The sequence below is a fragment of the Bombina bombina genome, chromosome 11 (genome assembly GCF_027579735.1).
Source record: "Bombina bombina isolate aBomBom1 chromosome 11, aBomBom1.pri, whole genome shotgun sequence".
In the NCBI taxonomy this organism is placed as follows: domain Eukaryota; kingdom Metazoa; phylum Chordata; class Amphibia; order Anura; family Bombinatoridae; genus Bombina; species Bombina bombina.
In genome coordinates, this window is record NC_069509.1 from 169,820,097 (window position 1) to 169,844,211 (window position 24,115).

The following is a 24,115-nucleotide window of genomic DNA, read 5'->3' on the forward strand; positions in this document are numbered from 1 at the left end:
CTATTTTTTGTTTAGCACCTGGGTAGCACTTGCTGATTTGTGGCTAAATGTAGCAAACCAATCAGCAAGTGCTACCCAGGTGCTGAACTAAAAATGGGCTGGCTCCTAACCTTTTATTACTGCTTTTTAAAATAAAGATAGCAAGAGAACAAAGAAAAATTGATAATAGGAGTAAATTAGAAAGTTGCTTAAAATTGCTGCTCTATCTGAATCATGAAAGAAAAAATGAGGGGTTAGTATCCCTTTAAAGGAACAGGACAACCCAAGTTGTTTTCTTTCATGATTCAGTTGAAAAGCTAGGAAGGCTCAGTACCTGGGTGCTACTTTCTGATTAGTGGCTGCATATTCTATATGTGCACCCACCAGTCAACAAATAGCACCCAGGTGCTAAGCCTACCTAGCTATGCTTTTCAAAAAAGGATACCTAAATAATTATGCAAATTAGATAAGAGGTAAATTGGAAAGTAGTTTTAAAATTGTATGCTCTATCATGAAAGAAAACATTTGGGTTTCCTGTCCCTTTAAAGGGACACTGAACCCATATTTTTTATCTTTCATGATTCAGAGAGAGCAGCAATTTTAAGCAAATTACTAATTTAATCCTATTATCAATTTTTCTTCATTCTCTTGCTATCTTTATTTGAAAAAGAAGGCATCTATGCTAAGGAGCCAGATAATTTTTGGTTCAGAACGCAGGACAGCAGTTGTTTAATGGTGTGTGAATTTATCCACCAATCAGCAAGAACAACCCAGGTTGTTCACCAAAAATGGGCCGGCATCTAAACTTACATTCTTGTTTTTCAAATAAAGATACCAAGAAAATGAAGAAAATTTGATAATAGGAGTAAATTAGAAAATTGCTTAAAACTGCATGCTCTATCAAAATCGCAAAAGAAAAATTTTGGGTTCATTGTCCCTTTGTATTATTGGCTACAATTTTACCTGGGTGGTGCACCCAGCTATAAAGGTCTTGGGGAGAACACTGCATACATACTCTCCCATGTGTACCTTCATACATACATTTAGCATTTAATTCAGTTTAAAGTTGGAAAGTCTCATATTTTTCTTAAAGCGACAGTCTAAAGTGCATGTGATTCCTGCAGTTTGCAAAGGGCTTAATCACATAGGTAAACGCAAGTAGAACATATAGTTGACAATCGCGGTCTGTTTTTTGCTTGGGAGTTGCAATGCTTGCAGCTGCTGAGCAGATTTTTAGCTTCCCACCAACCCCTTTCCAAATATTAAACACCTAGCAAAAGAATCAGTGGTGAAATAATTGTATTCTGTAAACGAATAAGAACAAGGTATTTTTGTATTTGAATGTCCCTTTAAGTCTTAAGGAATTATAAAGCTTCTGAAACAGCATGGAGTCTCTGATGAACTTTGGCCTGTGAATTCTTTTGTGCCAATTCAATTTGGGGATTAAATATTAATTTGAAAGCTTTTATTCTCTGGATGGGTAAATAAACACATTCCTGCAGCTGGCAGAGCCCTTTCACAAGACATTAGTGTGTTTTATTTTATTAACCTGTTAAGTATGTTTATTTTATTAACCCCTTTTTTGGTGCCAATTTGCTTGACACAGTGTCAGCTATGTAACTAATTAGTTTGGGTGCATTACAGACATTTGTCAGTTGCTAATTATTCCTTTTAGTTATCAGAACGGGGGCATACACCCCAAGGCAGAACATGCTGTGATCTGAGATGAAAATGAACCATGTCTGCAGAAAGAACGGGGCACATGCAGGAACTGTTAGCGCTTTGCAGTGCTGTTGTCTTCAAATAGTGCAGTGCTCTGGCTGCACTGTGTAAATTTCCTTAATACACTGCAGCCAGAGTGAAGCACTGTTTGAAGAGAAAAGTCAAATACGGAGGAGCACTGCAAAGCGGTAGCGTATTTATTGATGACTGGCTCTCAGGGATTTTTCTTCTACAAGATACGACGAGTCCACAGATTTCTTCCTTACTTGTGGGATATTAACCTCCTGCTAACAGGAAGTGGCAAAGAGTTCCACAGCAGAGCTGTATATATAGCTCCTCCCTTCCCTCCACCCCCAGTCATTCTCTTTGCCTTTGTTAGACTAGGAAGAGGTAAAGTGAGGTGTTAGTATTAGATTCTTCAATCAAGAAGTTTTTTATTTTAAATGGTACCGGTGTGTACTATTTTCCTCAGGGAGATATGGAATGAAGAAGATTTCTGCCCTGAGGTTGATGATCTTAGCAGATGTAACTAAGATCCATTTTGGTTCCCACAGAGCTTCTGAAGGTAGTGCAAGAGAAGTCTTCAGTGTGGAGACCGGTGTCATGCTACAAGCAGCATTGAGGTATGTTCAGTCTTTATTTCTGAGCAGACATGCTATATCAGAACTGGCTGACATTTTTCCCTGTAAGGGAAGGGGTAAGCAGTAGACCTGGATGGCATTGGGTGTTACTGACATTACTAGTTAACTATATTGATTACAATGATTAGAGGGGCTTGACACTGGGGAAGGCATCTGTGACACTTTATATGTTTGTGTATGGCATACAGTGTGTGCGATAGCATCAGGGGACCACATGGCTTATCAGTACCGCTTACCATGTGGTTAAGGAGACATTTTATTATGGCATATATTTGTTTGGGGTGAAAATGTTAGAAAGACCTCATGTTTTTTTTTTTAAACCGCTTCCCATGCGGTTATGAGAGATTATGCAACGCCCACGGTGGGTGGGGCCTAATTTGCACGCTCAGACACGCAGTTTCTCCTGACTAGCAGGCACTAGCACCGGTTGAGATTCAGTCACCGGATCGTTGTTGAATACATTTTGTGTACCCAGGGGGCAGGTAGGCGCCGCAGCAGAGCTGTGTTATCATTGTTTAAAGTTTATTTTAGATAATATTTTAGATAATAAGTTTATTTTAGATAATAATTTTACAGGATGAGTTAGTTTATTGCTCAACTAGTGCAATAATTTTTGGAGTATGGAGGTAATTGGATTAATGGTAGCGGCAATGGACACCATTCCGTTTGCTCTTTTTCATCTCAGACCACTGCAGCTGTGCATGCTCGGACAGTGGAATGGGGACTATGCAAATTTATCTCCTCAGATAAATCTGGATCAAGAGACCAGAGACTCTCTTCTTTGGTGGTTGTCACTGGATCATCTGTCCCAGGGGACGTGTTTCCGCAGACCCTCATGGGTGATAGTGACAACGGACGCCAGCCTACTGTCTGGAATTCCCTGAAAGCTCAGGGTGTATGGACTCAGGTGGAGTCTCTACTTCCAATCAATATTCTGGAATTGAGAGCAATATTCAATGCACTTCAGGCGTGGCCTCAGTTGGCTTCGGCCAAATTCATCAGATTCCAGTCGGACATTATTACTGCTGTGGCTTATATAAATCATCAGGGGGGGGGGCGAGGAGTTCCTTGGCGATGATAGAAGTATCCCAGATAATTCGATGGGCGGAGGCCCACTCTTATCTGTCGACAATATACATCCCAGGAGTAGAGAACTGGGAAGCGGATTTTCTAAGTTGAGACTTTTCATCCGGGGGAGTGGGAACTCCACCCGGAGGTTTTTGCCTCACTGATTCTCCGATGGGGCAGACCGGAATTGGATCTGATGGCATTTCGGCAGAATGCCAAGCTTCCAAGATACGGATTCAGGTCCAGGGATCCTCAGGCCGAACTGATAGATACCTTGGCAGTGCCTTGGTTGTTCAGCCTAGCTTATGTTTTCACCGTTTCCTCTCCTTCCACGCGTGATTGCTCGGATCAAACAGGAGAGAGCTTCAGTAATTCCGATTGCGCCTGCATGGCCACGCAGGACTTGGTATGCGGATCTAGTGGACATGTCTTCTCTGCCACCGTGAAAACTTCCATTGAGACAGGACCTTCTCATTCAAGGGCCTTTCCAACATCCAAATCTAATTTCTCGGCAGCTGACTGCTTGGAGTTTGAACGCTTGATTTTATCTCAGATTCGGTCATTGATACTTTGATACAGGCACGTAAGCCTGTCACTAGAAGGATCTATCATAAGATATGGCATAAATATCTTTTTTGGTGTGAATCCAAGGGCTACTCATGGAGTAAAGTTAGGATTACCAGGGTTCTGTCTTTTCTCCAAGAAGGATTGGAGAAAGTGTTATCAGCGAGTTCCTTACGTTTGGCAGATGTTCCAGATGTTCAGTCTTTTTGTCAGGCTCTAACCAGAATTAAGCCTGTATTTAGACCAATTGCTCCGCCCTGGAGTTTGAATTTAGTTCTTAATGATCTTCAAAGGGTTCCGTTTGAACCTTTGCATTCCATAGATATTAAGCTATTATCTTAGAAGAAATTAATTTACTTTTTTTTAACTCCACACCCTTCCTTGCCTCTCCCGGTCTGCAAAGCTGTGACTCCTGAATGTAAGATGTTCTTGTGAACAATGCACTTTTTTATTACTACATTTTTATCTTATAATTATGTGATGCTAATTTGCAATGCAATTTTCAACTGGTGCAACATATTCTAAAACTTAAAAATTTGCTTTATTCTCCAGTTGATCAACACATTGCAATTGAGCTGGTACTTTAGTGTAACTGCCTAATTTAAAATTTCATTTCAATATGGCCTGCAGAACAATTTTCACAAAAAAATGTGAAAAAAATGGCAGCTGGGAGTCCTGCAGCACATTGATTGGCAACTCAGGCAGCCAACTTTGTATCCATATTATAAAATTTCACCTTGACCACAGCACTTTTTACATTTCTGCGGTGTTTGTGTTTAGCTGTAATCTTTCTCTTACTCATTTGCTGTACCCACACATATTATATACCGTTTTTCCTGCCATTAAATGGACTTTCTAAAGATACCATTATTTTTATCATATCTTATAATTTACTATAAAAAAACTAATAAAATATGATGGAAAAATGGAAAAAACACACACTTTTCTTCTATAAGGTATGACGAGTCCACGGATTCATCCTTTACTTGTGGGATATTCTCCTGCTAACAGGAAGTAGCAAAGAGCACCACAGCAGAGCTGTCTATATAGCTCCTCCCTTAGCTCCACCCCCCCACCCCCAGTCATTCTCTTTGCCTACTCTAAGTACTAGGAAGGGTAAAGTGAAAGAGGTGATAAAATATTCGTTTTTAATTTCTTCAAGCAAGAGTTTTTTTTTGTTTTAAATGGTACCGGTGTGTACTATTTACTCTCAGGCAGCAGATGGATGAAGACTTCTGCCTGGAGGATGATGATCTTAGCATTTGTCACTAAGATCCAGTGCAGTTCCCACAGAACCTGAGGGGTACAAGAAACTTCAGTGTGAGGAACGTTTTCATGCTATATAGCAGTGAGGTATGTTCAGTCATTTTTTCTGGAGAGACTGTGTATTTCAGAAAGGCTGACAGTATCCCCATGAGGGTAAGGGTAAGCAGTAATCCTAAGAGCTATAGAAAGGGCATTACTAAGCTTGCATAAGGGGCTAATTAAAAAATGGTTGACACTGGTTTTTGAATGTTTGTGGGCAAACGTTTTATGAACTGTTAACGTTTTGTGGGCAATAACGTTTTTTTTTTTTGGCATCTTTATTGAGGGTACACTTGGCTTAATTTTTGGGTCTCAGAACCCACATGGTGCGGTTCTTTGAGGCTGTAGAGACATCAAGTGAGATGGGCGGGGCCTATTTTCGCGCCTCAGATGCTCAGTTGTTTTCCCTTAGCAAGCAGCAAGCTCCAACTCCTGAGGGCCCTTGTGGAAGTTTTGGGCCAAATTGAAGCTTTAACCCCATTTTACTATCCCTGAGGGCAGGTAGGCGCCACAGCAGGGCTGTGGCGAGGTGCTGGGTTTTTTTTTTTTTCCGGATTTAGGCCTTATTTCAATCCGGTTTGCACATTAAAGGGTTAAATGTTTTATTTTCTTGTGGGGCAAATTTAACTACACAAATTGAGTCTGCTATCAAACATTTGGAAAGTTTGGGGTATTTTAAAGCAGTTTTGCAGAACGTTTATGCTTTTTTTCTCTTAAAGGCGCAGTACCGTTTTTAAGATTATTTTTTCACTAAATAAAGTGTTTTCAAGTTTGTTTGTAGTCATTACTAGCCTCTTCAACATGTCTGACATTGAGCAAAGTCAATGTTCAATATGTTTAGAAGCCATTGTGGAACCCCCACTTAGAATGTGTCCCTCATGCACTGAAAGGTCAATAAATTGCAAAGAACATATTTTAGCTAATAAAAGTATGTCGCAGGATGATTCTCAGTCAGAAGGGAATCAGGTTATGCCATCTAATTCTCCCCAAGTGTCAAAACCATTAACGCCCGCACAAGCGACGCCAAGTACTTCTTGTGCGTCTAATTCTTTCACCCTGCAAGATATGGCAGCAGTTATGAATACTACCTTCACAGAGGCTTTATCTAAGCTGCCTGGGTTGCTTTATTAGCCATATCCGATGTACCCTCACAATGTTCTGAGTTGGGGGTGAGGGATTTGCTGTCTGAGGGAGAGATTTCCGATTCAGGAAAGATGTTCCCTCAGACAGACTCAGATATGACGGCTTTTAAATTTAAACTAGAACACCTCCGCTTGTTGCTCAGGGAGGTTTTAGCGATTCTGGATGATTGTGACCCTATTGTAGTTCCAGAGAAATTGTGTAAAATGGACAGATTTCTAGAGGTTCCGGTCTACACTGATGTTTTTCCGGTCCCTAAGAAGATTTCGGACATTGTTACTAAGGAGTGGGATAGACCAGGTATTCCGTTCGCTCCCCCTCCTACTTTTAAGAAAATGTTTCCCATATCAGACACCATGCAGGACTCGTGGCAGACGGTCCCTTCGGTGGAGGGAGCTATTTCTACCCTGGCTAAGCGTACAACTATACCTATTGAGGACAGTTGTGCTTTCAAAGATCCTATGGATAAAAAAATTAGAGGGTCTCCTAAAGAAAATATTTGTTCATCAGGGTTTTCTTCTCCAACCTATAGCGTGCATTGTTCCTGTAACTATTGCAGCTGCTTTTTGGTTCGAGGCTCTGGAGGAGGCTCTTCAGGTTGAGACCCCATTAGATGATATTCTGGATAGAATTAGGGCTCTCAAGCTAGCTAATTCTTTCATTACAGATGCCGCTTTTCAACTGCTAAATTAGCGGCAAAGAATTCAGGTTTTGCCATTTTAGCGCAAAGAGCGTTATGGCTTAAGTCCTGGTCTGCTGACGTGTAATCAAAATCTAAACTTTTAGCCATCCCTTTCAAAGGTAAGACCCTATTCGGGCCTGAACTGAAAGAGATCATTTCAGACATCACTGGAGGAAAAGGCCATGCCCTTCCTCAGGATAAGACAAATAAGATGAGGACCAAACAAAATAAATTTTCGTTCCTTTCGAAACTTCAAAGGTGGTCCCTCTTCCTCTTCCCTTGCTGCAAAACTAGAGGGGAATTTTGCTCAATCCAAGTCAGTCTGGAGACCTAACCAGACTTGGAACAAAGGTAAACGGGCCAAGAAGCCCACTGCTGCCACCAAGACAGCATGAAGGGGTAGCCCCCGATCCGGGACCGGATCTAGTAGGGGGCAGACTCTCTCTCTTTGCTCAGGCTTGTGCAAGAGACGTTCAGGACTCCTGGGCGTTAGAAATCGTAACCCAGGGGTATCTTCTAGATTTCAAAGATTCTCCTCCAAGGGGGAGATTCCATCTTTCTCAACTGTCTGCAAACCAGACAAAAAGAGAGGCGTTACGCTGTGTAGAAGACCTATATACCATGGGAGTGATCCGCCCAGTTCCGAAAGCAGAACAGGGGCATGGGTTTTACTCCAATCTGTTTGTGGTTCCCAAAAAAGAGGGAACCTTCAGACCAATTTTAGATCTCAAGATCCTAAACAAATTCCTTGGAGTCCCATCTTTCAAGATGGAGACCATTCAGACTATTTTACCAATGATCCAGAAGGGTCAATATATAACCACCGTGGACTTAAAGGATGCGTATCTACACATCCCTATCCACAAAGATCATCACCAGTTCCTCAGGTTCGCCTTTCTGGACAAGCATTACCAGTTTGTGGCTCTTCCCTTCGGGTTGGCCACAACTCCCAGAATTTTCACAAAGGTGCTAGGGTCCCTTCTGGCGGTTCAAAGGCCACGGGGCATAGCAGTGGCGCCTTATCTGGACGATATCTTAATTCAGGCGTCGACTTACCAACTAGCCAAGTCTCACACGGACATCGCGTTGACTTTTCTAAGATCTCACAGGTGGAAGGTGAACGTAAAAAAGAGTTCACTTATCCCTCTCACAAGAGTTCCATTCCTGGGAACTCAGATTCGGTGGACATGAAAATTTTGCTGACGGAGGTCAGGAAATCAAAGATTTTAACCACCTGCCTAGCTCTTCATTCCATTCCTCGGCCGTCAGTGGCTCAGTGTATGGAGGTAATCGGACATAGTTCCGTTTGCTCGCTTGCATCTCAGACCACTGCAACTATGCATGCTCAAGCAGTGGAATGGGGATTATGCAGACTTATCTCCTCAGATAAATCTGGATCAAGAGACCAGAGACTCTCTCTTCTTTGGTGGTTGTCACAGGATCATCTGTCCCAGGGAATGTGTTTCCGCAGGCCAGCGTGGGTCATAGTGACGATGGACGCCAGCCTATTGGGCTGGGGTGCAGTCTGGAATTCCCTGAAGGCACAGGGTTTGTGGACTCAGGAGGAGGCTCTCCTCCTGATAAATATTCTAGAACTGAGAGCGATATTCAACGTGCTTCAGGCGTGGCCTCAGCTGGCTTCGGCCAGATTCAAAAGTTTCCGGTCGGACAATATTACGACTAGCATATATCAATCATCAGGGGGGAACAAAGAGTTCTCTAGTGATGATAGAGGTTACCAAAATAATTTGATGGGAAGAGACTCACTCTTGCCATCTATCCGCAATCTATATCCCAGGAGTGGGGAACTTCTTCTCACGTTTATGCTCTGATATTTCCATATTTTCCTCTTTTTTGGATTATATTTGCCATTTATACACTTGAAAAACGCCTTAAAGTTTGTCTTGTACACTTTTTGGAATTCCTTCTCCGTGCTCTATTTTAGCTACAAGCCTTTATATTTCTTATTTCTCCTACAATGAGCCACGTTGGTTTGGTTTTATTTATCTTTTATTTCCACATGGGATGTGTTGATATTTGTTTTAACAAAGCTTTAAATGTTCCCCATTTAACCTGTGTGTTTTATATGAGAACACGTTTCCCTATTTTATGTATTTTAAATATATTTGAATTTATTCTTGTTATAGCATTTGTGTTATTGACTTTATATCTTATACTGGTTCTGATACTTTATTAAAAATGTGTCTAGAGCCTTGTGAATAGTGGCACATTTTACCAGCTAAGTGATCTGCATAACACACACACTTGATTAATTACTACAGAATTGCATCTGTTTCTGAAAACCGCTTTAGTCCTGATTGAACTTAAAGGGATAGAAAGGTCAAAAATGAAATGTGTATGGTTGCATGTCAGTTATAAATATAATCATTTTTGCCATATTCTTTCCTTAGCTTTCTAGTAACGTTTATTACTGTTTTTTTCTCCAACATAGGTGTGTCCGGTCCACGGCGTCATCCTTACTTGTGGGATATTCTCTTCCCCAACAGGAAATGGCAAAGAGCCCAGCAAAGCTGGTCACATGATCCCTCCTAGGCTCCGCCTACCCCAGTCATTCTCTTTGCCGTTGTACAGGCAACATCTCCACGGAGATGGCTTAGAGTTTTTTAGTGTTTAACTGTAGTTTTTATTATTCAATCAAGAGTTTGTTATTTTGAAATAGTGCTGGTATGTACTATTTACTCAGAAACAGAAAAGAGATGAAGATTTCTGTTTGTATGAGGAAAATGATTTTAGCAACTGTCACTAAAATCCATGGCTGTTCCACACAGGACTGTTGAGAGCAATTAACTTCAGTTGGGGGAACAGTGAGCAGTCTCTTGCTGCTTGAGGTATGACACATTCTAACAAGACGATGTAATGCTGGAAGCTGTCATTTTCCCTATGGGATCCGGTAAGCCATGTTTATTACGATCGTAAATAAGGGCTTCAAAAAGGGCTTATTAAGACTGTAGACTTTTTCTGGGCTAAATCGATTCATTATTAACACATATTTAGCCTTGAGGAATCATTTTATCTGGGTATTTTGATATAATAATATCGGCAGGCACTGTTTTAGACACCTTATTCTTTAGGGGCTTTCCCAAAGCATAGGCAGAGCCTCATTTTCGCGCCGGTGTTGCGCACTTGTTTTTGAGAGGCATGGCATGCAGTCGCATGTGAGAGGAGCTCTGATACTTAGAAAAGACTTTCTGAAGGCGTCATTTGGTATCGTATTCCCCTTGGGGCTTGGTTGGGTCTCAGCAAAGCAGATACCAGGGACTGTAAAGGGGTTAAAGTTCAAAACGGCTCCGGTTCCGTTATTTTAAGGGTTAAAGCTTCAAAATTTGGTGTGCAATACTTTTAAGGCTTTAAGACACTGTGGTGAAAATTTGGTGAATTTTGAACAATTCCTTCATGTTTTTTCGCATTTGCAGTAATAAAGTGTGTTCAGTTTAAAATTTAAAGTGACAGTAACGGTTTTATTTTAAAACGTTTTTTGTACTTTGTTATCAAGTTTATGCCTGTTTAACATGTCTGAACTACCAGATAGACTGTGTTCTGAATGTGGGGAAGCCAGAATTCCTATTCATTTAAATAAATGTGATTTATGTGACAATGACAATGATGCCCAAGATGATTCCTCAAGTGAGGGGAGTAAGCATGGTACTGCATCATTCCCTCCTTCGTCTACACGAGTCTTGCCCACTCAGGAGGCCCCTAGTACATCTAGCGCGCCAATACTCCTTACTATGCAACAATTAACGGCTGTAATGGATAATTCTGTCAAAAACATTTTAGCCAAAATGAACACTTATCAGCGTAAGCGCGACTGCTCTGTTTTAGATACTGAAGAGCATGACGACGCTGATAATAATATTTCTGAAGGGCCCCTAACCCAGTCTGATGGGGCCAGGGAGGTTTTGTCTGAGGGAGAAATTACTGATTCAGGGAACATTTCTCAACTAGCTGAACCTGATGTGATTGCATTTAAATTTAAGTTGGAACATCTCCGCATTCTGCTTAAGGAGGTATTATCCACTCTGGATGATTGTGACAAGTTGGTCATCCCAGAGAAACTATGTAAAATGGACAAGTTCCTAGAGGTGCTGGGGCTCCCAGAAGCTTTTCCTATACCCAAGCGGGTGGCGGACATTGTTAATAAAGAATGGGAAAGGCCCGGTATTCCTTTCGTCCCTCCCCCCATATTTAAAAAATTGTTTCCTATGGTCGACCCCAGAAAGGACTTATGGCAGACAGTCCCCAAGGTCGAGGGAGCGGTTTCCACTTTAAACAAACGCACCACTATACCCATAGAGGATAGTTGTGCTTTCAAAGATCCTATGGATAAAAAATTAGAAGGTTTGCTTAAAAAGATGTTTGTTCAGCAGGGTTACCTTCTACAACCAATTTCATGCATTGTCCCTGTCGCTACAGCCGCATGTTTCTGGTTCGATGAGCTGCTAAAGGCGGTCGATAGTGATTCTCCTCCTTATGAGGAGATTATGGACAGAATCAATGCTCTCAAATTGGCTAATTCTTTCACCCTAGACACCACTTTGCAATTGGCTAGGTTAGCGGCTAAGAATTCTGGGTTTGCTATTGTGGCGCGCAGAGCGCTTTGGTTGAAATCTTGGTCGGCTGATGCGTCTTCCAAGAACAAGCTACTTAACATTCCTTTCAAGGGGAAAACGCTGTTTGGCCCTGACTTGAAAGAGATTATCTCTGATATCACTGGGGGTAAGGGCCACGCCCTTCCTCAGGATCGGCCTTTCAAGGCAAAAAATAAACCTAATTTTCGTCCCTTTCGTAGAAACGGACCAGCCCAAAGTGCTACGTCCTCTAAGCAAGAGGGTAATACTTCTCAAGCCAAGCCAGCTTGGAGACCAATGCAAGGCTGGCACAAGGGAAAGCAGGCCAAGAAACCTGCCACTGCTACCAAGACAGCATGAAATGTTGGCCCCCGATCCGGGACCGGATCTGGTGGGGGGCAGACTCTCTCTCTTCGCTCAGGCTTGGGCAAGAGATGTTCTGGATCCTTGGGCGCTAGAAATAGTCTCCCAAGGTTATCTTCTGGAATTCAAGGGACTTCCCCCAAGGGGAAGGTTCCACAGTTCTCAGTTGTCTTCAGACCACATAAAAAGACAGGCATTCTTACATTGTGTAGAAGACCTGTTAAAAATGGGAGTGATTCATCCTGTTCCATTAAGAGAACAAGGGATGGGGTTCTACTCCAATCTGTTTATAGTTCCCAAAAAAGAGGGAACGTTCAGACCAATCTTAGATCTCAAGATCTTAAACAAGTTTCTCAAGGTTCCATCGTTCAAGATGGAAACCATTCGAACTATTCTTCCTTCCATCCAGGAAGGTCAATTCATGACCACGGTGGATTTAAAGGATGCGTATCTACATATTCCTATCCACAAGGAACATCATCGGTTCCTGAGGTTCGCATTCCTGGACAAACATTACCAGTTCGTGGCGCTTCCTTTCGGATTAGCCACTGCTCCAAGGATTTTCACAAAGGTACTAGGGTCCCTTCTAGCTGTGCTAAGACCAAGGGGCATTGCTGTAGTACCTTACTTGGACGACATTCTGATTCAAGCGCCGTCCCTTCCTCAAGCAAAGGCTCACACGGACATTGTCCTGGCCTTTCTCAGATCTCACGGATGGAAAGTGAACGTGGAAAAGAGTTCTCTATCTCCGTCAACAAGGGTTCCCTTCTTGGGAACAATAATAGACTCCTTAGAAATGAGGATTTTTCTGACAGAGGCCAGAAAAACGAAACTTCTAGACTCTTGTCGGATACTTCATTCCGTTCCTCTTCCTTCCATAGCTCAGTGCATGGAAGTGATCGGGTTGATGGTAGCGGCAATGGACATAGTTCCTTTTGCACGCATTCATCTAAGACCATTACAACTGTGCATGCTCAGTCAGTGGAATGGGGACTATACAGACTTGTCTCCGAAGATACAAGTAAATCAGAGGACCAGAGACTCACTCCGTTGGTGGCTGTCCCTGGACAACCTGTCACGAGGGATGACATTCCGCAGACCAGAGTGGGTCATTGTCACGACCGACGCCAGTCTGATGGGCTGGGGCGCGGTCTGGGGATCCCTGAAAGCTCAGGGTCTTTGGTCTCGGGAAGAATCTCTTCTACCGATAAATATTCTGGAACTGAGAGCGATATTCAATGCTCTCAAGGCTTGGCCTCAGCTAGCGAGGGCCAAGTTCATACGGTTTCAATCAGACAACATGACAACTGTTGCGTACATCAACCATCAGGGGGGAACAAGGAGTTCCCTGGCGATGGAAGAAGTGACCAAAATCATTCTATGGGCAGAGTCTCACTCCTGCCACCTGTCTGCTATCCACATCCCAGGAGTGGAAAATTGGGAAGCGGATTTTCTGAGTCGTCAGACATTGCATCCGGGGGAGTGGGAACTCCATCCGGAAATCTTTGCCCAAGTCACTCAGCTGTGGGGCATTCCAGACATGGATCTGATGGCCTCTCGTCAGAACTTCAAAGTTCCTTGCTACGGGTCCAGATCCAGGGATCCCAAGGCGGCTCTAGTGGATGCACTAGTAGCACCTTGGACCTTCAAACTAGCTTATGTGTTCCCGCCGTTTCCTCTCATCCCCAGGCTGGTAGCCAGGATCAATCAGGAGAGGGCGTCGGTGATCTTGATAGCTCCTGCGTGGCCACGCAGGACTTGGTATGCAGATCTGGTGAATATGTCATCGGCTCCATCTTGGAAGCTACCTTTGAGACGAGACCTTCTTGTTCAGGGTCCGTTCGAACATCCGAATCTGGTTTCACTCCAGCTGACTGCTTGGAGATTGAACGCTTGATCTTATCGAAGCGAGGGTTCTCAGATTCTGTTATCGATACTCTTGTTCAGGCCAGAAAGCCTGTAACTAGAAAGATTTACCACAAAATTTGGAAAAAATATATCTGTTGGTGTGAATCTAAAGGATTCCCTTGGGACAAGGTTAAGATTCCTAGGATTCTATCCTTCCTTCAAGAAGGATTGGAAAAAGGATTATCTGCAAGTTCCCTGAAGGGACAGATTTCTGCCTTGTCTGTGTTACTTCACAAAAAGCTGGCCGCTGTGCCAGATGTTCAAGCCTTTGTTCAGGCTCTGGTTAGAATTAAGCCTGTTTACAAACCTTTGACTCCTCCTTGGAGTCTCAATTTAGTTCTTTCAGTTCTTCAGGGGGTTCCGTTTGAACCCTTGCATTCCGTTGATATTAAGTTATTATCTTGGAAAGTTTTGTTTTTAGTTGCAATTTCTTCTGCTAGAAGAGTTTCAGAATTATCTGCTCTGCAGTGTTCTCCTCCTTATCTGGTGTTCCATGCAGATAAGGTGGTTTTACGTACTAAACCTGGTTTTCTTCCAAAAGTTGTTTCTAACAAAAACATTAACCAGGAGATTATCGTACCTTCTCTGTGTCCGAAACCAGTTTCAAAGAAGGAACGTTTGTTGCACAATTTGGATGTTGTTCGCGCTCTAAAATTCTATTTAGATGCTACAAAGGATTTTAGACAAACATCTTCCTTGTTTGTTGTTTATTCCGGTAAAAGGAGAGGTCAAAAAGCAACTTCTACCTCTCTCTCTTTTTGGATTAAAAGCATCATCAGATTGGCTTACGAGACTGCCGGACGGCAGCCTCCCGAAAGAATCACAGCTCATTCCACTAGGGCTGTGGCTTCCACATGGGCCTTCAAGAACGAGGCTTCTGTTGATCAGATATGTAGGGCAGCGACTTGGTCTTCACTGCACACTTTTACCAAATTTTACAAGTTTGATACTTTTGCTTCTTCTGAGGCTATTTTTGGGAGAAAGGTTTTGCAAGCCGTGGTGCCTTCCATTTAGGTGACCTGATTTGCTCCCTCCCTTCATCCGTGTCCTAAAGCTTTGGTATTGGTTCCCACAAGTAAGGATGACGCCGTGGACCGGACACACCTATGTTGGAGAAAACAGAATTTATGTTTACCTGATAAATTACTTTCTCCAACGGTGTGTCCGGTCCACGGCCCGCCCTGGTTTTTTTAATCAGGTCTGATAATTTATTTTCTTTAACTACAGTCACCACGGTACCATATGGTTTCTCCTATACAAATATTCCTCCTTAACGTTGGTCGAATGACTGGGGTAGGCGGAGCCTAGGAGGGATCATGTGACCAGCTTTGCTGGGCTCTTTGCCATTTCCTGTTGGGGAAGAGAATATCCCACAAGTAAGGATGACGCCGTGGACCGGACACACCGTTGGAGAAAGTAATTTATCAGGTAAACATAAATTCTGTTTTTGTGGCATATGCACATATCCTGTGAGGGCATGTGCACCAGTATTCAAACATCACACCTTCTCAGAGAGAGAGCAGTAACTTGTTTGACACAAATTAAATCTTCTGAAGCAATACACACCACAGCCGCAAGGTCTCTGAGAAAGTCTGGTGTTTGAATACTGGTGCACAGACCCTCACAATGCAAACACAATTAGGGCTAGATTTATCAACGCTGAGGCGTACAGGGGCGCATATATGCGCCCCTGTATGCCTCAGCTCGCCTATGGCGGGGCGAAAATTCCCTGCAGGTAATTAATATTGCACACGAGCGCAATTTTGCGCTCGCGTGCAATCCCGCCCCCTGCCCGCGCACAGCCAATCACGTGCTGGCAGGAGCTGTCAATCTCCTCGGTCGGACTCGACCGAGGAGATTGAATTTCGCCTCAATAGAGGTGGCGTAGATGTTAGGGAAGCAGCGCTGCTTGATAAATCCCGGCGAGCAAGTTCTTGAGAGAACTTGCTGCCGTAGGGGCTTAATAAATCTAGCCCTTAGTAGTAATGTCAGTTACATTTTCCTTCCTAATACATCATGTAACAGCCATCAGCCAATCACAAAATACATATACACATACCCTGTGAATCTTGCACATGCTCAGTAGGAGCTGGTGCCTTAAAGTGTAAATAAAAAGATTGTGCTCATTTAGATTATCCCTTTTATTTACCGTTCCCCCGTTTTGCATAACCAACACTGTTATATTAAAATACTTTTTTTTTTTTTTTTTATTGAGGAAAATGAAAGCATGCACAATATTAAGTGAGAATAATATATCAGATATTCACATCTTGTCTGTGCTATTTTATACATTAGGAGTAGTATTCCTAATTCGTTATAGTAGATCTCTTTTGGACCTTGTTCGTTGGTAAAGTCTGAGTCCAGGGGTAAATGTTGAACAGAGAATGAGATAAACATATAATAAAAAAAAAAAGTTGCATCCATAAGAAAAAATAACATTTCAAAAGCATAATCAATTGAGGTATATAGATGCATAGGCTAGAGCCAGGCATTTTCTAATTTGTATAGGCTAACAACTTGAGTATATAAACTGAAAAAAGTGAATAGAGAAAGTGAGTGAACTGCCGCCTGTTAGGATGCCGCCGCAACAGGCCTCAATAGTCCAATTCTGACTCCTGGTTCATAAATACAGCAAGCTGAGTGCTGAGAAGTAGTTGTATATATTGTTAATTATGAAGCCAGTCACAATTTATTATCGATGCTGTAGAATAACAGTTGTAACTTGCGGAATATTGCTATGTCTCCCAGAGAAATGCGACTGCTCAGAGCTGCATGGACACGCCCCCCCCCCCCATATTAAAGGGACTGTCTACACCAAAAAATTTCTTATTTAAAAAGATAGATAATCCCTTTATTACCCATTCCCCGTTTTTGCATAACCAACACAGTTATATTAATATACGTTTTACCTCTGTGATTACCTTGTAGCAAGGCTTTTGTAGACAGCCTCCTTATCCAAGTGCTTTTGACAGACATACAGTGTAGTCAATCAGTGAAGACTCCTAAATAACTTCACGGGAGTGAGCACAATGTTATCTATATGCCACACATGAACTAACACTGTCTAACTGAAAAACTTTCAAAATGCTCTGAGCTAAGAGGCGGTTTTCAACTATTTCGAAATCAGTTTGAGCTTAGCTTGGTTTAGCTTTTCAAAAATACCACCAAGGGAACAAAGCAAATTTGATGATAAAAGTAAATTGGAAAGTTGTTTAAAATTGCTTACCCTATCTGACTCATGAAAGTTTAGTTTTGACTTTACTGTCCCTTTATTACACTTTTTACCTCTGTGATTACCTTGTATCTAAGCTTCTGCAGACTGCCCGTTCTTTCGATAACTCCAATTCATCGAGAACTCCAATATGACATCACTTCCGGCTGCAGATTACACTAATTGCCTCCATTGCGTATTCGAGCGCGCACCTGAGATTATTCATCTGAAAAGAGGCGTACCCTGGGGAAGACTCGTCTAATTCGCCAATAAAAGCCATTGCGCATGCATATTTTTTTATGACGCAAAAAACCCAGACCCTTAAGAAGAACTTATCGAGTGCTACAAGAACTGCTGTTGCGCATGCGCGCTTTACGTATAGTTAAACACTGTGCCCGTCTGTTGCTCAATAGCTTTACCCTCAGGCCGAGATAAGTTTTCGCTTGTTGGCCTGAGGGTAAAGCTATTGAACACAGACGGGCCCGGTGGTTACACGTAATGCGCGCATGCGCAACAGCAGTTCTTGTAGCACTCAATAAGTTCTTCTCAAGGGTCTGTTTTTTTGCCTCATAAAAAAAAATACGCATGTGCAATGGATTTTATTGGAGAATTCGATGAGTTTTCCCCAAGGGTATGCCTCTTTTCAGATGAATAATCTCGGGTGCATGCTCGCATGCGCAATGGAGGCAACTAGTGTAATCTGCAGCCGAAAGGGACGTCATATTGGAGTTCTCAATGAATTGGAGTTATCGACAGAACACCCCCTTATCTCAGATCTTTTGACAGACTTGCATTTTAGCCAATCAGTGCTGACTTTTAAAACTCCACTGGAGTAAGCACAGTGTTATCTATATGGTACACATGAACAGACAGTTGATGTTGTTAGCTATTCACAGCCAGACAGTGAGATAAGAGGTGGACTACAGAGTCTTAGAAATCAGCCTATGAGCCTACCTAGGTTTATCCTTTAACAAAATATACCAAGGAAAAAAAAAGCAAATTTAATAATTAAAGTAAAATTGTAAAGTTGTTGTAAATTACATGACCTGTCTAAATCATGAAAGTTTAATTTGGACTTTACTGCCCCTTTAAAAAAAAAAAACACTATAAACAAGGTACAGTGTTTCAAAACCCTAAACGTTTTATCTTTTAAACATAAACCTTTGTTCTATATTTTGTCAAGAAAAATCCTAGTCCCCTAAGATTTTAGACTCATATTAATTAGGATATTGAACTCAAATTATCTTTCGTCCATATAAAAGCGCAACATTTAAAGCTGCTGAATTTCTGCATTTTCATGACATTTCCCTTTGCAATTAATACACTTGTCAGATGTAGCACAGGAGAATATAGGGAGATGTAATGCTGACAACAACCACACTGATGTATATGTTTGTGTTTAGTTCCCTCCGCAGAGTTCTGCTACACTTGAGGAACGGAAAGTCTTTGCACTCTGGACAAGTGGAGACACCAACGACAAGGTATGGCCTATTAAATTAATCAGTATAGGACCATTACATACAGTAGAACTGCATAATAAAATGCATAATGAAAAGACAATGCAATAGCATTTGCTGTGAAGTTTAAGTGAGTAGTAGATTTGTTCCATTTCCCTGCCCCTATATCATATGACAGCCATTAGCCAATCAGACTGATATGTATACACTGTGAACTCTTGCACATGCTCAGTAGGGGCAGGTGCCTTTAGAAATAAATATACTGTATACAATTGCATGCTTTATCTTAATCATTACAGTTTAATTTTGAATTTATTGCCTCTAATAATGTTTGTTTAAATTCTGTGAAGCTGTTATGTCGTATTGTAAACGTGGGGCATCTTTTATTTTAGTTTTGTGCATCTGGTAACTTGACGTGGTTATCCTGGGGTCCCATGTAGATGGGATAGGTGCGCTGACTAAATGTCACCCTTCACTCTGATTTCTGTTCTAATATATCAGTGTCATTACATAAAAAAACTACTGTGACGCACATTGTTTCCATTGATGCTATTGCTTGCACACGTTCTGTCCCTAATTGTCTTCAGAAGAAACAATTAGAAATCTAGGTTTCAATATGGTGGCATCATAACGTTATAGAAACTTGAGTGAATGGGAAAGCCTATCACTATCATACATTACATGAAAAGGGGACAAAATTAACAGTATATGGCAAAGGTTGTTGTTTGTTTTTTTTTTTTTTTTTTTTTTTAAACTGCATATCATTTAACATTTTATATTGCAGTCTTAAACACCAATTGGAAACTACATGGTTATGAACCTTCATATATAATAATAATTTTGCAATGAAAACTGCAGCTTTATTTTAACAAATGAGTATATTGTTTTATGTTTATTCTTTTCACTGATTTCCCTGTCCCACAGAACAAAAGAACCCCTGCTAACCAATTGCAAACTAATATTCAGATATAGCACAGACTCTGTTTGCACATGTGCAGACTGGGGTAGCCTGCCCTATTAGTACTAATTCGATTTACTTTTGCAAAGAATGAGTTTCTTATCATGATTGTTGATGTAAAACTGATAATCCACCTTTTTAAAGCATGTGACACCACAGAAGCTTAGGGAGGGAGGAGTAAGCAAAAGCTCACATAAATTGCCTAAAAGTATTAACCTTAGCCTTCCTGGGAGAAAGTGAAACAAACACAATTTTTAGATGTATTTTACAGCAAATGGCTACAAAATAATGTATACTGCAATGATATTTTACTTGCAATAATGAAACATTTTATGCATTGTTGAAATGTCAAGTTTAAAGTGAATGTTTAAATTTTCACGAATGCAAGCCCTGTTTTTAAAAATATAATTAAAAACGGGTACTTTCATTCATGAAAGTTTACATTGCAGCCGTTTTTTTTTTTTAAAATACTTACCTTTTCTTACTTGCAAGCGTGGAACACCGGATCAGCGATTTCCCTCGCCCCCAGGTCATCTCTTCTTTTGTCAGAAGTGACGAATCCGGATTCCTCCAATCACTGTGTGGCCTCAGGCAATGTTTGCTCTGGGGGGAAAAGCCGTTATTGGAGGAAGCCGCATTCGTCATTTCTGACGTAAGAGACGGCCTGGGGGCAAGGGAATCGCTGCTTCTGTGTTTAACGCTTGCAAGGAAGAAAAGGTAAGTATTTTTTTTTTTTTTTTTTAAACGGCTGCAATGTAAACTTTCATGAATGAAAGTGCCCCTGTTTTTAAAAGTGTTTTTAAAAACAGGGCTTTCTCAAACATTGGTGTGTCCGGTCCACGGCGTCATCCTTACTTGTGGGAATATCTCTTCCCCAACAGGAAATGGCAAAGAGTCCCAGCAAAGCTGGCCATATAGTCCCTCCTAGGCTCCGCCCACCCCAGTCATTCTCTTTGCCGTTGCATAGGCAACATCTCCACGGAGATGGTTAAGAGTATGTGGTGTTTAGTTGTAGTTTTTTTATTCTACTATCGAGTTTATTTTAAAATAGTGCTGGTATGTACTATTTACTCTGAAACAGAAAAAGATGAAGATTTCTGTTTGTGAGAGGAAGATGATTTTAGCAGACAGTAACTAAAATCGATTGCTGTTTCCACATAGGACTGTTGAGATGCAGTAACTTTCGTTTGGGGTAAACAGTTAGCAGACTTTTCTGCTTAAGGTATGACTAGCCATATTTCTAACAAGACTGTGTAATGCTGGAAGGCTGTCATTTCCCCCTCATGGGGACCGGTAAGCCATTTTCTTAGTCTCAAACAGAATAAAGGGCTTAATATGGGCTATAAAACTGGTAGACACTTTTATGGGCTAAATCGATTGCTTTATTTGGACATTTTATACATGTTTATGCTGATAATTCACACTTATAAACTTGGGGAACGTTTTTTAACGTCAGGTACTATGTTAGACACCTTTTCCAGTCAGGAAGGGCCTTCCCAGTTGTAGGCTGAGCCTCATTTTCGCGCCATTACTGCGCAGTTGTTTTTGAGAGCAAGACATGCAGATGCATGTGTGAGGACCTGAAAGTAGTTGGAAAAGTTCCTAGAAGGCGTCATTTGGTATCGTATTCCCCTCTGGGCTTGGTAAAGTCACAGCAAAGGCTGTAGCTGGGACTGTATAGGGGTTAAATCTGTAACCGGCTCATGTTTCGTTATTTTAAGGGTTAAAGCTGAAAATTGGTGTGCAATACTTTTAATGCTTTAAGACACTGTGGTGAAATTTTGGTAAATTTTGAACAATTCCTTCATATTTTTTCACATATTCAGTGATAAAGTGTGCTCTGTTTAAAATTTAAAGAGACCGTAACGGTTTTGTTTTAAAACGGTTTTTGTGCTTTATTGACAAGTTTAAGCCTGTTTAACATGTCTGTGCCTTCAGATAACCTATGTTCTATATGTATGATAGTCAATGTGTCTCCCCTTTCAAAATTGTGTGATAATTGTGCCATAGCGTCCAAACAATGTAAGGACAATACTGTCACAGATAATGAAGTTGCCCAAGATGATTCATCAGATGAAGGGAGTAGACATGGTTCTACATCATCTCCTTCTGTGTCTATACCAGTTTTGCCCATGCAGGAGGCCCCTAGTACTTCTAGCGCGCCAATGCTTATTACCATGCAACAATTGACGGCTGTAATGGATAACTCCATAGCAAATATTTTATCCAAAATGCCTGCATATCAGAGAAAGCGCGATTGCTCTGTTTTAAAAACTGAAGAGCAGAAGGGCGCTGATGATAATTGTTCTGTCATACCCTCACACCAATCTGAAGGGGCCATGAGGGAGGTTTTGTCAGATGGGGAAATTTCAGATTCAGGAAAAATTTCTGAACAGGCTGAACCTGATGTTGTGACATTTAAATTTAAATTAGAACATCTCCGCGCACTGCTTAAGGAGGTGTTATCTACTCTGGATGATTGTGACAACTTGGTCATTCCAGAAAAATTATGCAAGATGGACAAGTTCCTAGAGGTTCCGGTGCACCCCGACGCTTTTCCTATACCCAAGCGGGTGGCGGACATAGTGAATAAGGAGTGGGAGAAGCCCGGCATACCTTTTGTTCCCCCTCCTATATTTAAGAAATTATTTCCTATGGTCGACCCCAGAAAGGACTTATGGCAGACAGTCCCTAAGGTCGAGGGGGCAGTTTCTACTCTAAACAAGCGCACTACTATTCCTATCGAGGATAGTTGTGCTTTCAAAGATCCTATGGATTAAAAATTGGAGGGTTTGCTTAAAAAGATTTTTGTACAGCAAGGTTACCTTCTACAACCCATTTCGTGCATTGTTCCTGTCACTACAGCAGCGTGGTTCTGGTTCGAGGAACTAGAAAAGTCGCTCAGTAGAGAGACTCCATATGAGGAGGTTATGGACAGAGTTCACGCACTTAAGTTGGCTAACTCTTTTATTTTAGATGCCGCTTTGCAATTAGCTAGATTAGCGGCGAAAAATTCAGGGTTTGCAATTGTGGCGCGCAGAGCGCTTTGGCTAAAGTCTTGGTCAGCGGATGTATCATCCAAGACAAAATTGCTTAACATCCCCTTCAAGGGTAAAACTCTCTTTGGACCAGAATTGAAAGAGATTATCTCAGACATCACTGGGGGAAAGGGCCACGCCCTCCCACAAGATAAGCCTTTCAAGGCCAAGAATAAGTCTAATTTTCGTTCCTTTCTTAATTTCAGGAACGGACCGGCCTCTAATTCTGCATCCTCTAAGCAAGAGGGTAATGCCTCACAGTCCAAACCAGCCTGGAAACCGATGCAAGGCTGGAACAAGGGTAAGAAGCCTGCTACCGCTAACAAAACAGCATGAAGGAGTAGCCCCCGATCCGGGACCGGATCTAGTGGGGGGCAGACTCTCTCTCTTTGCTCAGGCTTGGGCAAGAGATGTTCAGGATCCCTGGACGCTAGAAATAGTTTCTCAGGGTTATCTTCTGGAATTCAAGGAACTACCCCCAAGGGGAAGGTTCTACATGTCTCACTTATCCTCAAACCAAATAAAGAGACAGGCGTTCTTACATTGTGTAGAAGACCTGTTAAAGATGGGAGTGATACACCCAGTTCCAATGACGGAACAAGGAATGGGATTTTACTCAAATCTGTTCGTAGTTCCCAAAAAAGAGGGAACCTTCAGACCAATTCTTTTTTTTTTTTTTTTTTTTTTTTTTTTTTTAAATATTTCATTGGTGAAGTACATCATTTCGTACATGAAAGAAAAAACATAACATTCATCATTATATCTGATTGTATATGTAGCAATATGAAAACATCTTTTATGAAATTAAATGTGGAAAAAAAAAAAAAAGAAGAAAAAAATATTCATTTATCTAAAGACAACTTTCATATTCTGCCTTCTAGTACTTCACAATTTATATTATTTCAGGAAAAAAAAGGGAAATCATATAACCAAATGGGGATGAGACAAAACACACACACAAAAAAAAAAAAAAAAAAAAATGAAAGGGGAAACACTGGTATATTAACCCCTGCCATTCCCCCGGAACCCCCTCCCAGCCCTGCTGGCCATTCGCACTTCACCTGTTTTAATCTTCTATCCACTGCTGTGGGAGAATCTCCCCCGCGATCAGTGAAAGGAATGCTGCAGAATTTATCAGAGGGGTGATGAATTGTTTCTGTGATGCCAATGGCCACTTTTGAATTGGCTTTAACCATTTCCCGAAATATCTCTTGAGATATTTCTCTGATGCTAATTTTTTGTCGTATAGTTCTATCCTCATTTGCAATCTAATTGCACTTGCGAGTTCAGCTATACTCGGGGCACTTACTAACTTCCATTTCTTAAAAACTAACATTCGGGCCGCTAAGATAACGGTATTGATCAGCTGTTGATCCCCGTAACATGTCTGATCATGGCACAAGAAAAAAATCTTTCTGGGGGTGAGTTCACAGCCATGCTGCAAATGTCTATTCAACCAAAAATTGACTTTCCCCCAGAATTGTCTAATC

General features: G+C 41.5%; 1 protein-coding gene across 2 annotated transcripts in view; it reads left to right on the forward strand.

Annotated features, from left to right (window-relative positions):
* The window catches only part of POLR3E (RNA polymerase III subunit E), an 89,023-nt gene that overhangs the window by 40,730 nt on the left and 24,178 nt on the right, over positions 1 to 24,115 (forward strand). For both annotated transcript variants that reach the window (XM_053694675.1, XM_053694676.1), the window contains one exon: positions 18,576 to 18,653. In XM_053694675.1, coding sequence (XP_053550650.1) covers positions 18,576 to 18,653 — 78 coding nt within the window. The remainder of the gene's footprint in view (positions 1 to 18,575; positions 18,654 to 24,115) is intronic.